Source organism: Stegostoma tigrinum, chromosome 26 (genome assembly GCF_030684315.1).
Source record: "Stegostoma tigrinum isolate sSteTig4 chromosome 26, sSteTig4.hap1, whole genome shotgun sequence".
NCBI lineage: Eukaryota > Metazoa > Chordata > Chondrichthyes > Orectolobiformes > Stegostomatidae > Stegostoma > Stegostoma tigrinum.
The window spans coordinates 7,672,975-7,691,281 of NC_081379.1; the positions used below are offsets into that span (position 1 = coordinate 7,672,975).

The 18,307-nt window shown below is 42.8% G+C and overlaps 1 protein-coding gene across 3 annotated transcripts in view; it reads left to right on the forward strand.

The window, feature by feature from the left end:
• pi4kab (phosphatidylinositol 4-kinase, catalytic, alpha b) overlaps nucleotides 1–18,307 on the forward strand; it is a 152,600-nt gene that overhangs the window by 86,431 nt on the left and 47,862 nt on the right. For all 3 annotated transcript variants that reach the window (XM_059654937.1, XM_059654935.1, XM_059654936.1), the window contains 8 exons: nucleotides 1,812–1,904; nucleotides 2,906–3,065; nucleotides 3,567–3,694; nucleotides 7,943–8,101; nucleotides 11,631–11,782; nucleotides 12,875–12,982; nucleotides 13,079–13,206; nucleotides 17,915–18,073. In XM_059654937.1, the coding sequence (XP_059510920.1) occupies nucleotides 1,812–1,904; nucleotides 2,906–3,065; nucleotides 3,567–3,694; nucleotides 7,943–8,101; nucleotides 11,631–11,782; nucleotides 12,875–12,982; nucleotides 13,079–13,206; nucleotides 17,915–18,073 (1,087 nt within the window). The remainder of the gene's footprint in view (nucleotides 1–1,811; nucleotides 1,905–2,905; nucleotides 3,066–3,566; nucleotides 3,695–7,942; nucleotides 8,102–11,630; nucleotides 11,783–12,874; nucleotides 12,983–13,078; nucleotides 13,207–17,914; nucleotides 18,074–18,307) is intronic.

Consider the following 18,307-nt stretch of genomic DNA (forward strand, 5'->3'; position numbering starts at 1 on the left):
CTAAAGAAAACAAGCCTAATTGTGTAATCTATTCTTATAACTTAACCCCTGAAATCCTGTTATTGTTCTTGTAGACTTACATTTTACCTCTTCTAAGGCCAGTACACCCTTCCTAAAGTGTGGTGCCGAAATCTGCTCACAGTATTCCAAGTGGGGTTTTCTGCACCCTTACTGCTCCAATTGTCTGGATGTAAAGGCCAGCATGACTGAGCTCAGACTAGAAATTCCTGTCATCCTTGGGCTGGAAAGCATTTTGTGCCTTTATGAGCATTTCTTCCAGCTGGTATGTGGTGTCACTGAGGCTAAGAAATTCCCTGGAAATACACCTCCCGGATTTTGTAATGTGAAAAGATGTGGTTGGATACAAATATTTTCAACAGTGAAGCGTGAAGATTTGAATGGACAAGGGGAATTACAGAAAGTTTTCAGTATGAGGTGAATAAAGCAAATCTTTACAGCACCCAGAACGGGGTAGGGTTGCATTCGTCAACTTTGGGTATTCTCATACTTTGTAACATTGTATAACTTTATTATTAATTGGTGATCTCAACTTTTCCCACTATCACCGCGACAACTAGTTAAAAACTGACCATCCGGGGTTCTATAGTAGAATGTTTTTAATCCTGTGAAATAGTTCTCACTTTTAAACATTCTGTTTGATAAATCCATTTATTATCATTTTAACTGAGTTGACCTGTTAATAGTCCATTGATTTATAGATCATTATGTACCAAATGTGGCTAATTTGCACTTTGATTCTGCTTAGCTGTAGATTATGTTAAAACTGTTAAATAAACAAGATTCGCTGCTAACTTTTTAAAAATAAATTCTAAGAATAACCCACCATCATCATCAGTCAGATTTGATCCTTGGCTCTCTTGGGAGTGCTGTGCTGTGCCACTGACTCACCAAATCAATTGGCAGCTGTTGGGTATCTGGCCCAGAGTTGTCAGGCCAGATGGCCTATTTCTGTGCTGTAAATCCTTCATGTCTGCTCAGCATTGTTTTAAAACATAATGGGATGCAAACCCATGGAAGATGTATGGCTATAATAACAAAACATTCAAACTTAATGAGTGTTAATTAAGACTGTTTGTTTGGTATTAGCTGTTGCCACCCAACTGTGGTCCCAGGTTTGTCTGTTGCCTCAGTTTGTTTGGTTTTGTTGAGTAATTTAGATCTGATATTAGCAAGATCTTGGAATTTTACTATTGGGACCATTGTTGTTGTATTCAAAGACTGTTAATTCCACCCTGTTGCCTCAACCCCCTTTCCAATGTGGTTCCTCTTTTCTGATCACAGAATAGGGTGAATTTCCATTCTGATTATAACTGGTATGTGAGCTAAAACTATGATTAAAACATTGGAACCATTTTTTTTGTTTTTGCATAGTTTTCACACTGACTGAAACTAATGAAACTGCAGTTTCCTCCAAACAAGTTTCCCTCCTGTGATGATAGGTATATTTTGTACCAAAGGTTGCCCTGAAGTGAATAGATGAGGATGTTCTGGTGATAGTAATTATTTGATAGTATCGAACAATCATTTCAAATAGTTTCTCATTCTCAGTATTAATCTTGAATGGAGGTTTGAAATTTTAATGAAGCCAATTGGAATTTATATTAATTTGATAGAGCTATATTATCTACAAGCTATAAATTGAATGAAATATCAGAATTTGCTTTTTTCCAGAATCATCTCAAACTTTAAAATATTGGTTGTTTTCTGTCTGTAAATACCTTAGTTTCTGAACTCCTAATTGAAGCACTTTACACCAAGAATGTTGTTCATGTTCATGCATTACTCTGCAGGCGACTCAGCTAACTGAAAGACCTGCTTGTGTGAAGAAGGACTATTCTAGCTTTATGTCTTCACTCAATCTACGCAATCGTTCTGCAGGAGAGGTAAAAGCATTCATTTAAAACCATTCCTTTACCATCATCTATCTTTTCTGTTATGAATTTTTGAAATCCCAATCAAGGAAAACCAGCTGTTTCCTGCTTTCTGCAAATGTTATACATAAACCCGTGTGTGGTTAGCCAAGAAGCAAATAAGGGAATAAATTGTGTTATTGATGTTGTTTTACCGTGACCTCAGCATGGCCTAAAATGGGTTCTATCCAATGAAATACTTTATGTGCCAGTCACTTGTCGTGCAGGCATACAGAGCAATTTGATGGTGAGGACACAGATGTATCCCATCTTGTAAAGGCAGTTAAAAGGTCAGGTTTTATCAGCTTAGGCAGTATGGTTTGCTGGGCTAGATCTACGCATCCAGATGGTGTTGAAGAGGAATTTTGGAATTCTCTGCCTCAAAGTCGAGTGCTTTTTTGTTTGCTTAAGGTTACCATGTCATGTGGCTATGACCCTGCATCGCGCTTAAGCATAGGAAAAGACCGTGTGATCACACATCTTCTCATATCTGTCCTCTCGGATATTCTTTTCCACATCGAAGGAATGAGCAAGATTGAAAGTTAATTTGTTTTGACCACGCTGATTGTTTGACGAACATTAGCTAAGGTCCGCTCAGACACTTGCTTTGAACGATGCCAGTGAATTGTTCATGCCATCCAATCATGCCAGATAAGTTCCAAGCTTAAAATCTTATTGGAAAGGTGGCATCTTTGGCAGTATGGCACTGCCATCAGCACTACGCAGTTTAAGCTAGGTTATATGCTCACCAGAAAGCGAGTAATTCAGAAAAAGAGAAGATGGTGAGGTGAAGCCAAAAAAAAATTACGATTTAGTCAAATAGTTTGCTGGAATAGTGTAATTGTGACTTCAGTAGTCCAGAGCTATTCTGCTGAAGTTGGTTGATTGGTTCAGTTTTCTGTCATGAAAGATGTACATTTGCCAACTGTACAATATTTTGGAGTATTTCAGTTCTTTTTTTTCCCCCTCCACAGGTTGCAGGCATGATACGTTTCTCTGAAGCAACTGGTCAACAGCAATCTGACCTGAACAAAGTTATGATTAAAAAGCTTAATGATGCACTGGAATCAGCTGAGAGTGAGGCTTACACACAATCCATGTTCAACCTTACTGCTTTGCTTATCAGCAGCAAAGGTGAGGGACTTAGCAGTGAAATATATCCCACCTTAGAAAATAGAGGATGAAAATGTTTTCTAAAGTAGTTAACTGGGAGAGTTAAAAACGAGCTCCAAAATCTGATATTTTTATTTGTGTGCAAGAAGCACTAGGATTTTTTTGAAAGACAGTGCATATGTTCCAACAGGAGCACCAGCTTTCATTATTTAGTGGTGCGTCTGCACAATAGATGAGGTTTCAATGGTGATATACTGCATCTGAGGTTCAGTTTGAACTAATGCTGACATTTACCTCGGCCTCATAATCTGTTAGCTGGTTCATTTGCAAAATAAGTCTGGCTGATGCTTTTTGATCAATAATTGCACCTGACTCTGATGCTGTCTCTTGAATTCTAAAGCTCCATCATTTATCACTAACACTTCAGATTATTTAACTGTTTTGGCCATTTCAAGTTTAAAAGGATAATTAGACTGCATTTTAAATGTAAAGGATGCATTTTATTTTCTGGTCCTGCTACAGTTTGTGATCCTCAACTCCTTCATCATCTGTGCTGGGCTCCTCTGCGCATGTTTACGGCATTGGGCATGGAAACTGCTGTAGCTTGTTGGGAATGGCTGCTGGCGGCAAAGAATGGCATAGAGGTTCCAGTAAGTATTATGCCTCCAACTAATATTGTCATTTAAAAGCAGGTCACAAAAATCAGTACCTCATTGCGCTGTGCCACTCGCCACCATTCAAGCAAGGAGAGTGCGTCTGTGTCTTCCTGCAAGGATTTTCATTTAAAAATTGCAATAAAGAAGTAGTTCATTACAACACTTCCTTCGGACAAGACTTAACTTTGGGAATGCAGCAATCTGGATCTGATCTGTAACTGTACAGAGATGCTAGCCAGCTCTGCACTGACAGTGGGATTCATTGACAATGCAGGGAGGGGAAATTAGTGAGTTGCTTTTGACCGGTCATTGCAATATTTAGTTTTGACCTTTTGAACACCTCAGATTGGACTAGTTTTTAAAATCCATTTATCCTTATCTGTCTGTATGCTTATGAAATATAAACTTGTGTCGATTTTTGGAAGATGTCAGCCATAAGAATTACAAAACTATTTTATCTTTCTAGAAAGATTTAATCTAAAATGCTGGACTTTGAAAAAACATCGTCATTTCTTTGACCGATTTAAATTTTTTTGATCTGATAGTTGTAATAAATGTTTGCTACCAGAACGCTTAGAAGTAATAAAATTTTAATTAATTACTTAAAATTGTAGCACTAGTTCTCTGTCATTAGTAAATGAAGACACAATCACTAGTAATGAGAAGGTTCCAGGTTTGACTGTAGTTGAGTTGGTCTTGCTCAAAGCAGGGAAAGCTGACCATTCAGGAGTTGTAAGAGGCATACAACATAGCAACAAGCCCTTCGGCCCACCATGTCTATGCTAACCAACAAACACCAAACTCCAGTAATCCCATTTACCTGCACTTGATCCATAGTCTACTGTGCCTTGGCATTTTAAGTACTCCTAATGCTTCCTCAATGTTGCGATATTAATTGCCTTCACCACTATCTCAGGCAGTATGATCCATATATCACCCTCTGGGTGAACAAGTTTTCCTCCGATCTCCGCTAAACCACTTGGTCCTCACCATAAACTTATACCCTCTGGCCTTATACACATTTGCCATGGAGAAGAGATTCTCATGATCTGCTCTGTCTATGCATCTCAGAATTTCATAAACCTCAATCAGATCCCCTTCAATCTGCTGTGCTCCAGGGAAAACGAATCCAACCTATCCAATCTGCCCTCATAACAGTCTTTTCATCCAGGGCAACATCCTGGTAAATTATCTTTGCTCCCTCTTTAGTACAATCATGTCCTTCTGATCGTATGCACACCGTATTCCATCAGTCACCTAACCAATGTTTTATAAAGTCATAACAAAACTTCCTTAGTGTTATAATTCATGCCCTGGCTAATGAAGGTAAGCGTCCCATATGCCTTCTTCACCACGCTGTCTCCCTGTGCTGACACTTTCAGGGATCTATGGACTTGTACACCAAGATCCCTTTGTTCCTCAGTACATTGAGCCATCATTCATTGTATAAATCCTTCCCTAGGCACCTCCCAAACTGCATTATCTCACACTTTTCGGGATTAAATTCCATCTGCCATTGCTTTGCCCAATTTACCAGCTGGCCAACAGACTGTAACCTGAAACCATCCTCCTTGCCATCCACAGCACCACCCATTTTGTGTCATTTGCAAACTGCTACATTCACACCCATGTTGTAAATGTACATAACAAACTGCAAGGGTCCCAGTTCCTAATTTCTGATTTTCCAGTGACTCCACATGTTAAGTGAGGTTGAGGTCAAATTCTACTGTGGTGCCCTGCGTCACACTGGCATGAGTTGACAACTCTGGAGAAGAGAGAGGAAAAGGGTGTGTTTCATAATTGTGGGCCTTTTCTTCTACAGTGGCTTCATACATACGTATTTCAGGGTCAGTGTGCAACAGGCACATTTTTCATCATTACGAGCGCTCCAGACGGAGCAGACACTGCTATTTGATGGCCTTATGTGTAGTTTATACTGACCGTCATACTTATTTTCATATAATCCTTACAGTGTGGAAGCAGGCCGTGCAGCCCATCAAGTCTGCACCAACGCTCTGAAGAGCATCCCACCTAGACCTATCCCTGTAACCCTGCATTTCCCATGGCTAGCCTATCTACGGGGCAATTTAACTTGGCCAATCAACCTTTCCTGGGCATCTTTGTTTTGTGGGAGAAAACCAGAGCAACCGGAGGGAACCCACGCTGACCACGGGGAGAACGTGCAGACTCCACATAGATAGTTGCGCCTTAGGATGGGTCCTTGGTGCTGTGGGGCAGCTGTGCTAACCATTCAGCCACCATGCAGCCCCATTTAAAAACAAAATAGTATGGATGCTTAAACCCTTGTTTAAGAAAGGACGGAGGCAGAAGACAGGAAATTATAGGCTGGTTAGCCTGACTTCGATCATTGGTAAAGTTTTAGAGTCCATTATTAAGGATGAGACTGGGGAGTACCTGGACGTGGGTGTCTGGGATTGTACAATAGACCCTTCCCATAACAGTGGGAAATTGAGAGAAATTCGTAAGGAGGTCTCCGTTATCTGAGATTAATAGGGTGGTTATGGCAGAGGATTTTAACTTTTGAAACATAAACAGAGACTGCCTATCATGTTAAGGGCTTGGATGGAGAGGAATTTGTTAAGGGATCACAAGAAAATTTTCGGATTCAGGATGTAGATGTACTTGCTAGAGAATGTGCAAAACTTGACCTAGTCTTGGGAACTAAGACAGGGCAGGTGACCGAGGTATCAACTGGGGAGTGCTTTGGGGCCAGTGACCAAAACACACTCAATTTTAAAATAGTGATGGAAAAGGATAGACTGGATCTACAGGTTAAAGTCACAGCTGAGGTGCAGGAAGACTGGAGGTTGTCTAATGTTGTGCCAGGAAAAGACAGGGAGCTATAGACCAGTGAGCCTGACATCAGTGGTGGGCAATTTAATGGAGGGAATCCTGAGGGACAGGATTCACATTTATTTGGAAAGGCAAGGACTGGTTAGGATTAATCAACATGGCTTTTTGTGTGGGAAATCGTGTCTCAGTAAATTGAGTTTGTTTTGAAAAAGTAACAAAGAGGATTGATGAGGGTAAAGTGGCGGATGTGATCTATATGGACTTCAGTAAGGCATTTGACAATGTTCTTCATGATAGACTGGTTAACAAGGGCAGATCACATGGCAAATAGGGAGAACTTGCTGTTTGTATCCAGAACTGGCTCAAAAGTAGAAGACAGAGCGTGGTGGTGAAGGGTTGCTTTTCAGACTGGAGGCCTGTGATCAGCGGTGTGCCGCACGGTTCGGTGCTGTGTCCACTGCTTTTTGTCATTTACGTAAATGCTTTGGATATAGACATAGGAGGTACGATTAGTAAGTTTGCAGATGATGCTAAAACTGGAGGTATAGTGGACGGCGAAGAACGTTACCTCTGAGTACAACAGGATCTTGATCAGATGGGCCAGTGGGCCGAGTAGTGGCAGATTGAGTTTAATTTAGGTAAATGTAAAGTGCTGCATTTTGGAAAGGCAAATGATGGCAGGACTTGTACACTTAATGGTCAGGCCCATAGGAGTGTTGCTGAATAAAGAGACCTTGGAGTTGCAGGTGGATAGGATAGTGAAGGCAGCATTTAGTACGCTAGCGTTTGTTGCTCCTGTGCGTTGAGTATTGGAGTTGGGAGGTCGTGTTGTGGCTTACAGGACATTCGTTCAGCCACTTTTGGAGTATAGCATGCAGTTCTGGTCTCCCTCCTATAGGAAGGATGTTATGAAACTAAAAAAAGTTCATAAAAGATTTACGAGGATGTTGCCAGGATATGAGGATCTGAGCTCTTGGGAGAGATTGAAAAGGCTGGGGCCATTTTCCCTGGAGTGTTAGAGGCTGACGGGTGACCTTACAGATGTTTATAAAATCACGACGGGCATGGATAAGATAAATAGTCAATGTGTAACCTTACCTGGTTTGGCCTAAATGTGACTCTAGACCCACAGCAGTTAGGGATGGGCATCAAATGCTGGCCCAGCTAGCAACACGCATTCCATGAATGAATTAGAAAAAAGGTCAGGTCAGACTGTTGAGTTCTGATGTGAACTCTGTTTCTCTCTCCATTGATGCTATCAGACTGACTGAGTTCCTGCCGTGTTTTCTGTGTTTGTCCCCTATTTTGTTCTACAAGTAAGGGAAGCCTTTGTTTTGAAAACGGTCAATGCATTTAAGATCATCACTTCTAATTTATTTATTGATCGCAAGAAAAACGCTTCCTGTTCTGCTTGTTACCTTTTTGCAGTTTATGCGGGAAATGGTTGGAGCATGGCAAATGACAGTGCAACAGAAGATTGGTCTTTTCTCAGAAGAGAAAAAAGAAGCTGATCCTTTGGCAGCTTCAGAGGAAAGCCAGCCCAAGCCCTGTCCACCAGAAGTTACACCCCACCACATCTGGATAGAGGCAAGTGCATGGCATTTAGAAGAATTTGGGGCATTTCATAGAAAACTGTAAACATCTCTCAGGAATAGGCAGGGTAAATGCAGGAAGGATATTCCCGATGACCAGAGAGCGCAGACCCATTTATTACTGAAATGGAGAGATTTTTCTTCACCCTGACAATGGTGAGTCTGTGAAATTTTCTGCCTTGGGAAGTGGTTAAGGCCAAAAGATTGATTGTTTCACAAACTGGTACTATAGCATTTTCTAATTCTTCAGTATTCAGCATGAGTATGAATTAAAATTGTCAACATTTGCTTAAAATACCCCCAGAATAATATAAAGGCTCAATGATATAAATGATAACCTAGGGCAGACTGGGTACTTTTGAGTACCAGTAGTGACCATGTTAAGGGCTTCCATGAGTCTGCGTGGTATACAGTGAGATGATTCAATCAGGTAAACCAGAATCCCTCAGGATGGCTTAGGTGTGCCATATTTCAGAATTAAGTTTGCACAGTGAACCAATGGTTCAGAATATAATTACAAAGATTGCCAACAAGGTCAATCTTAAATCGCGTGAAACTGTGGGTTTAGGCAGTAGAAAATCCCCTGGCTCATTTCACGATGAGGACATCAAAGAAAGAGAGCTCATTGACTGACTGTTCCATTTCAAATGTGAGATGAGGTCAGGATGAAGGTTCTTGTATGCAGCTGTGAATTTAAGTGTAAGAAACATGCCATTTACATACTCTAAATATACGAAGGGTAATACTACGTGCCAGTCAATGAAAGGATTGTTTCTCATAGAATGCGAAAACAATATTTATGAGAGCTGGGTCTAAGGGGGATCCCATGGCAGCACCAACTTTTATGGGTACACTCGGTTTTTAGTACCGTTGGAAAGGAACTGCTTGAGTTGTTGAGTCCATAAGTTCAGTGATTTCTGATTCACGCAACGGTGACAGCCCCATACTGCCATGGTATAATGCTGCAGTGTGAATGTTTATGGCTTGTAGAGTCATAGAGCTGTACAGCATGGAAACAGACCCTTCGGTTCAACTTGTCCATGCTGACCAGATGTCATAAATTAATCTAGTCCCATTTGTCAGAGTTTTGCCCATATTCCTCCAAATCATTCCTATTCATATACCCATCCAGATACCTTTTTAAATGTTGTAATTGTACCAGCCTCCACCACTTCCTCTGGCAGCTCATTCCATCTACGCACCACCCCCTGCATGAAAAAGTTGCCCCTTGAGTTCCTTTTTAAATCATCTTTGGCTTTTCCTTTCATAGATTGGTGAAAAGGCTAGAATGTCAAATTAGAACATGGACTCTACCTTGTTATCAATATGACAATCCTGTATGATTGAGAAAGAATCCTTCACCTTGCAAGTGGAAAACATGTTTAAAATTAATTGTAGCAATTCAGCCAGTTCATGTTGTGTAGAGCCAGCCATAGATAAGGGACATCACTCTACCATGCCTGGGTAGCCCATGCGTACGTGGAATCCAGTGAGTCATATATTTATAGCTGTATGGCCATGCTGAGCAGCAGGTTCAACAGATTCAAATTTGGACGTGTCAAGAAGAAATGCATGCACTTTGTTGATATATTCACATTTGTTAAGCATGACTATTCTACTCCTCCTGGCAAGTTTAGTAACATGCAAGTTTAAGTTGACTTCGCAGCGCTGCCTGATTTTCATATTGTACATGAGAATTGGATAACTTGTTTGGAACTTATTTGCATGCACTAGATCAGGTAGGCTTGCTTTCAACAATTCACCGTTTTCATTTGCCGCTGGTTTGTGGAGGCATACCTGGAATTCAAACACAGAAGACATTTCTGAATGTTGGATGATGGCACACCAAAACTGAAACTGAGAGAGCGGGCAGACTTCTCACTTTCAGACAGTATGTGGTTGTGGAGATTTACTCAGCACTTAGTGACGTATTTCTACTGACAATCATTTTGGATTTAAGATAATAAAGTGTGAAGCTGGATGAACACAGCAGGCCAAGCAGCATCTCGGGAGCACAAAAGCTGACGTTTTGGGCCTGGACCCTTCTTCAGAGAGGGGAATGGGGAGAGGGCTCTGGAATATATGGGGAGAGAGGGGGAGGCGGACAGAAGATGGAGAGAAAAGAAGATAGGTGGAGAGGAGAGTATAGGTAGGGAGGGGATAGGTCAGTCCGGGGAAGACAGACAGGTCAAGGAGGTGGGATGAGGTTAGTAGGTAGGAAATGGAGGTGCGGCTTGGGGTGGGAGGAAGGGATGGGTGAGAGGAAGAACAGGTGAGGGAGGCAGAGACAGGCTGGGCTGGTTTTGGGATGCAGTGGGGGGAGGGGACGAACTGGGCTGGTTTGGGATGCAGTGGGGGAAGGGGAGATTTTGAAGCTGGTGAAGTCCACATTGATACCATTGGGCTGCAGGGTTCCCAAGCGGAATATGAGTTGCTGTTCCTGCAACCTTCGGGTAGCATCATTGTGGCACTGCAGGAGGCCCATGATGGACATGTCATCTGAAGAATGGGAGGGGGAGTTGAAATGGTTCGCGACTGGGAGGTGCAGTTGTTTATTGCGAACTGAGCGGAGGTGTTCTGCAAAGCGGTCCCCACGCCTCTGCTTGGTTTCCCCAACGTAGAGGAAGCCACACCGGGTACGATGGATGCTGTATACCACATTGGCAGATGTGCAGGTGAAGCTCTGCGTAATGTAGAAAGTCATCTTGGGGCCTGCAAGAGGGGTGAGGGAGGAGGTGTGGGGGCAAGTGTAGCATTTCCTGCGGTTGCAGGGGTAGGTGCCGGGTGTGGTGGGGTTGGAGGACAGTGTGGAGCGAACAAGGGAGTCACGGAGAGAGTGGTCTCTCCGGAAAGCAGACAAGGGTGGGGATGGAAAAATGTCTTGGATGGTGGGGTCGGATTGTAGATGGCAGAAGTGTCGGAGGATGATGCGCTGTATCCGGAGGTTGGTGGGGTGGTGTGTGAGAACGAGGGGGATCCTCTTAGGGCGGTTGTGGCAGGGGCGGGGTGTGAGGGGTGTGTTGCGGGAAATGCGGGAGACCCGGTCAAGGGCGTTCTCGACCACTGTCGGGGGAAAGTTGCGGTCCTCGAAGAACTTTTGGATTTAGTCAGGTTCATAGTGCCCTTGTGTTTACTGGAAGCTCCATACAGTAATACAGAGCCCTGTTCGTTACAGGGAGATATAATATGGACATACATGGCTCCTGTTCCAACTCAATGAAAAGACAGCCATTCGCATGTTTATTTCTTAGGGTGCCCTGACCAGTCAGAGTAAAACGGTGTGGTTTAAAATTTAAACAAAGCCCGGCATTTTAATTATGAATCAGCATAGTGGGTTCATTGTAAGTGTCATTGCATCCATTTGAACAGCACTTATGTTGTTCCTTTCAAAGAACTTCACTTTTGCCTCTCCCGTCTGAAAGGGAAAACCATTGCAAAGATATGTGCTTGAATCCAGCTATCTGATCTGGCCTTACCTTATTATTACTAATGGTGCATTTATTGCATCTGCTTTTTTCTCTTAGTTCCTGGTGCAAAGGTTTGAGATTGCCAAGTATTGCAGTGCAGACCAAGTGGAGATCTTTGGCAGTTTGCTCCAACGTTCTCTGTCCTTAAATGTTGGAGGCTCCAAAGGAAGTTTGAACAGACACGTGGCTGCCATTGGACCAAGATTTAAGTAAGTTCATATTGAATACAGTGGAACTTGTATCCGTGATAGTGATGATTGTGTGTACATTAAATATGTTCTTGTATGAGAGAAAGGTTGAAAGTAGCAGATCCGTTCTCTTCCCTAGAAAGTGCTGGAGGCTGTGTCGTTGAATTTATTCAAGGCAAACTTACATAGGTTTTTGATGGGCTGCAGGCGGACTTGGGCCAATTGGCCCACTCCTGCTGCTAAGCCCTTTATTTGTCTTATTCTGATGATGCTATGCTGTGTCTTGTTGCTAGTTAGCAAATGAGAACAGTAATGAATGGCATCAGAGATAATGGGAACTGCAGATGCTGGAGAATCCAAGATAACAAAGTGTGAAGCTGGATGAACACAGCAGGCCAAGCAGCATCTCAGGAGCACAGAAGCTGACATTTTGGGCCTAGACCCTTCTTCAGAGAGGGAGATTGGGAGAGGGTTCTGAAATAAATAGGGAGAGAGGGGGAAGATGGAGAGAAAAGAAGATAGGTTGGGAGGGGATAGATCAGTCCAGGGAAGACGGACAGGTCAAGGAGGTGGGATGAGGTTAGTAGGTAGGCAGCCGCACCTCCATTTCCTACCTACTAACCTCATCCCACCTCTTTGACCTGTCCGTCTTCCCTGGACTGACCTATCCCCTCCCTACCTCCCCACCTATACTCTCCTCTCCACCTATCTTCTTTTCTCTCCAGCTTCGGTCCGCCTCCCCCTCTCTCCCTATTTATTCCAGAACACCCTCCCCATCCCCCTCTCTGATGAAGGGTCTAGGCCCGAAACATCAGCTTTTGTGCTCCTGAGATGCTGCTTGGCCTGTTGTGTTCATCCAGCTTCACACTTCATTATCTAGTAATGAATGGCATATCTGCATTGTCATTTACTCTCGCCTTTCCTTCAGACCTTGTAAAGGTCTAGCCACCTGCTTGATACCTTCTGTGATGGGCTTTTTCTCCCAGAGCTGCCACATGGGAGGACTAAAGGGATCAAAATTGCTTGTAAATTTTCATTAACATCAATGCAAGCTCCCCCATCATCTCATGGAAGTTTTGAGCAACTAACTGCTTTTTGTTTGTGTCATTCTAGGTTACTGACGCTTGGTCTTGCATTGTTGCATGCTGATGTTGTTTCCAATGCCACAATTCGAAACGTGCTGAGGGAAAAGGTCTATTCCACTGCCTTTGACTATTTCAGGTAAATAACATCGTATTGTTCAAGTGTAAAATCTGTGCGTTTATTTTCTGTGCAGTCCCAATAGCACCCCTGTTTACGTTTTACAAATTATTTCAGCGTTGCACCAAAGTATCCAACACAAGAGGAGAAGAGACTGCGTGAAGATATCAGCATTATGATCAAGTTTTGGACAGCCATGTTCTCCGATAAGAAGTACCTCAATGCAAACCAACTTGTCCCTCCTGGTAAAGTTGTTGTCCTTGGCAAAACCTGGTTAAACGAATGGAAGGGGCTCTCAGTTTTTTTTTTCCATGTGTCAAATGGAGACTGGAAGGAACAATCTGGCATAAGTATCTACCTTTTCAGAGGAAGTTTGGAGCAAGTTAAGGGATGTTATGTTGAAAATGCCTCTCAGTGGCAGGTTGTTTTTGACACTGGGAAATTAATCACATCTAGAAAAGTTCTGGAAGTGGTTGCAAAATTTAAAAATACATTTATTTCTGAAATGTGATTACTGTATGAAACTGCCTAGATTTACTTTGAGATTAATTGAAGTATGTATATGCTTATTCAGACTTCAGTTATGCATACAGCTTCTTTCCATATTGGATGAATGGATTAAATTTTATGTAACCTTTCCATTACTAAAGGAAAAACTAAAAGCACATTGAACTTTTAACTATTTAAGGAATTTCTCCTCAGTAGCAGAGGCTTTAAATGGTTCAAAGTTGCACATTTGAAGCCTTGCTTTTGCAAAATGTAAGCGTATGACCAAAGCCTCAGAATAATTAGCGAACCAATGAAAACCCATGAGCAAGAAAGGATTATTGGACATGTTGAGGCCATTGCTATTCAAGATCCTGTGCAATCTGGTCTACGAATGTAACAGTTGAGAAAAATTTTACAATTTCTCCTTACCTCCAAAATTTAAACTGTCAAGTTCCATTTGTGTTATTCATCCATGACCAGTTGCTTTTCTCTGCATATCAACATGATCCCAGCATTCGTTTGTTATGTTGTGTCCAATATTTGATCATCTCCTTCTCTACTCACTTTATAACCCTTTAATCTCATTTTGATCCTCAGTTGCCTTGAACCGCATGGTGTGGAATTATCTCCCTATAACCTTTCACCCCTCAATCTGTCTCTCCTTTTCTAAGATCCTCCTGAAATCCACCTCCTTGGCTAAGCTTGTGCCACTCTACCAAATATTTACTTTGCTACAGCTTCCAGACTTTCCTCTGGGTCTCAATGAAGCTCCTCTGACTTGCTTCCAATATTAAGTGCGCAATATATAGGAGCATTGTTGATGAGATGTTCGATAACCTGTTTGATGCAGCTGTTAACCTGCACTGTCATTCTAGGTGTAAACAAAATCCTATTAAACTGAAAGGTTTCTATTCGTCTCTCTTTGACATTCCCCTTTGCTGTAAAATTTGAAACAAAAATCTGAATCGTGATTTCTCTCAACCTGTCATCTTATTCCTAATAAATTAAATTTTGAGCTCTCTTAATTGAGAGAACATATAGGCCAGCAAATAGGTTAGTTTTTAAATACATTATACAATCTGATCGGACTTTGGAACGATGTGCATCATATTTCTTTCCAGCCAAGTAATTTTCTGCCACCAAAGTTTTTAATCTCATAGGACTCAAATTTTCTTCTGAAAAATCGATCTCTGTCACCCTCCAGCTACCCACTCTCCATCATTCAACTGTGCCCCCCTCCCTCACCCTGTTGACCCTCCTCACCCCTCTTTCATGCCTCTTATTTTCTTTGCCTTGTTCCCTCCCACTTCCTTTTTCCTCATTCCCTCATGCATCACCTCTATTTTACCCTTGCTCACCTCACCCTCTATTCCCATCAAATCCCCTCCACTCCATCCTCCTCTCCATCTAGTGTTTTTAGTTTTCATTGATTTATCATTCATCAGTTGTGCCCTCAGTTTACTTCCTTTAGTACAGACTCCCAAATCATATGTGATTGCTTCCTTCTGGCAGCTTGCATGTGAAACGGAGAAAAGGCGAGACAATATGTCAGGAAAGAAAAACCTGCAAGCTTAGAGAAATGGCAAGGACAAAAGTTACCGAGGTATACGGGGGGTGGGGGGGTGGGGTAGAAACTAAGTAACCGAAGAGGAAGGAAGTATAGATCTGAGAGCAGTTAAGGCTGCATTCTCTCTCATCAGTGTCAGTATACCTCTTAAGACTAAATAACATCAGTATTTAAACAGCATTTCAATATTACACAAATAAACTTTTTATTTCCTGTCAAAATTCTGATTTGATCCTAATTTCTTCCCCAAATAATCCAATTGGTTGGAACACATGGAATAATATCCTAACAGGAAAAAAATGGCTCGTGCAGTTATTTTCTTTATTTAACTTTACTTTTCATCTTTCTTCTCTCTATTTTGGTGCTTGTATTAATGCACACCTTTTGTTTTATGTAGTATCTCTATGAATGCAATATCAAGTTTCAACCTTGCCTGCTGCTATTTAACACCATTGTTATACTGTTCCTAAACTGAGGCATTCCACTCCCGCACATCCCAGATGTCCAAGTTCTTCGGGGACCGCGGCTTTCCCCCCACAGTGGTCGAGAACGCCCTTGACCGCGTCTCCCGCATTTCCCGCAACACATCCCTCACACCCCGCCCCCACCACAACCACCCCCAGAGGATCCCCCTCATTCTCACAGACCACCCCACCAACTTCCGGATACAGCGTGTCATCCTCCAACACTTCCGCCATCTATAATCCGACCCCACCACCCAAGACAGTTTTCCATCCCCACCCCTGTCTGCCTTACGGAGAGACCACTCTCTCCGTGACTACCTTGTTCGCTCCACACTGCCCTCCAACCCCACCACACCCGGCACCTTCCCCTGCAATCGCAGCAAATGCTGCACTTGCCCCCACACCACCTCCCTCACCCCTATCGCAGGCCCCAAGATGACTTTCCACATTAAGCAGAGGTTCACCTGCACATCTGCCAATGTGGTATTCTGCATCCATTGTACCCGGTGTGGCTACCTCTACATTGGGGAAACCAAGCGGAGGCTTGGGGACCGCTTTGCAGAACACCTCAGCTCGGTTTGCAATAAACAACTGCACCTCCCAGTCGCAAACCATTTCCACTCCCCCTCCCATTCTTTAGATGACATGCCCATCATGGGCCTCCTGCAGTGCCACAATGATGCCACCCGAAGGTTGCAGGAACAGCAACGCATATTCCGCTTGGGAATCCTGCAGCCCAATGGTATCAATGTGGACTTCACCAGCTTCAGGGTCTCCCCTTCCCCCACCACATCCCAAAACCAGCCCAGTTCGTCCCCTCCCCCCACTGCATCCCAAAACTAGTCCAACCTGTCTCTGCCTCCCTAACCTGTTCTTCCTCTCATCCATCCCTTCCTCCCACCCCAAGCTGCACCTCCATCTCCTACCTACTAACCTCATCCCACCTCCTTGACCTGTCCGTCTTCCCTGGACTGACCTATCCCCTCCCTACCTCCCCACCTATAATCTCCTCTCCACCTATCATCTTTTCTCTCCATCTTCGGTCCGCCTCCCCCTCTCTCCCTATTTATTCCAGAACCCTCACCCCATCCCCCTCTCTGATGAAGGGTCTTGGCCCGAAACGTCAGCTTTTATGCTCCTGAGATGCTGCTGGGCCTGCTGTGTTCATCCAGCCTCACATTTTATTATCTTGGATTCTCCAGCATCTGCAGTTCCCATTATCACCTGCTTTCATTCCTGTTCAACGAGGAAGGTTTCTCAACTTTCTGCTTTGACAGTTTGAGCATAAAATTTTCTGAAAACGATTGAGGTCCACTAAATGAAGTTAAATAGCTCATTTTAACTTGAAGCAGTTTACTGCAGACCATTAGGGTGGTACTGTGAAGCTTAGTAACTGCCACGAGTAATTTGAGCAGAATTATGCTAATGGAATTTAAAAATTCATTCCTGCGATGAGGGCATCACTGGCTAGGACAGCATTCGTTGCCCATCCCAAACTGCCCAGAGGGCAGTTCAGAGTCAACCACATTGCTGTGGGCCTGGAGTCACATGTAGGCCAGACCAGGTAAAGATGGCAGAGTTAATGGGAACTGCAGATGCTGGAGATTCCAAGATAATAAAATGTGAGGCTGGAGATGGCAGTTTCTTTCCCTGTAGGACATTAGTGAGCCAGATGGGTTTTTCCACATGAGTCATCATTAGACTCTTAATTCCAGGTATTTTATTTCTCCCACTAAGTGCTGCAGTGAGATTTGATCTCAGGTCCCCAGAACATTATCTGGGTCTCTGGATTAACAGTACAGCGATTTATACCACTTGGCCATCGCATCCCCTCTAAAGTATCAAAATAACAGTTTCCTGTTAAAATATGAACTTGAACCCAGCCTTCAGGTTTGCATCATGTGTTACTGAGTTAACTAATCCAAGAAGGCTTGTTGATCCTGTTCTGTGACCTCGGTCATATGTCAGGAGATGTGCTATCATTCCAATCCTCACTTCTGGCCAGAAAAGATTTACTTTCCTGACACTGGATTAGTGTATGTCTGTTGAGGAGTGGACACTGTGTTGCTCTTATAGACTGTTTGCTTACTGACCCTTGCTGTTTGGGCACACTTATCAAAAATCTTGGGCAAAGTAACATGATATCTCCAGTCCCTGAGAAATTGGTTCCCAGTATAAATCAGTGCCCTTGAAGGGGAAGGGAGCAGAAGTTAATATTTTCTCTTGTTGTGTTTGAGGTTGCACTTGTGCAACCATAAGGAAAATCCTCAAGAAAATACTACTTAACAGCTGGTGCTCAACTGCCGTGAAATGCATTTCAGTTGCTTGTGTTCTCTTGCCTGCAATTTTGTTTGAAAAAGCTCATTGCAGTTTTATTGTAGTACAAAGAGAACTATTGGGCATAAAGCTTACAAATGGAAAACTATTCTTCAGACAACCAGGATCCCTCTGTGAATAACCTGTCTGTTATAACTGTGGCTGATTCGCGGAACAATCTTGATGTTGCTGTTGGAACACGACAGCAAGCTACACAAGGCTGGATCAATACCTACCCACTGTCCAGTGGAATGTCAACTATCTCCAAAAAATCAGGTGATGTGAACAATGGAAACCTTTTAAACTACATTGGATCTGCATGTTGCCTAGTTTTTTTTTCAGAGCCTTTCTGTGGTGTTGTAGTTGCAGCAGTTTTGTTCCCTCATGCTTGCTATTTGGCAATTCTATTCTTGACTCTTTTTTGCATTCAGATCATATAATGTGTGCAAGGATCTTTTACAACTTCTGTGGTAGCCATTTCATATGCAGAGATCATTTCATTGAATTTCT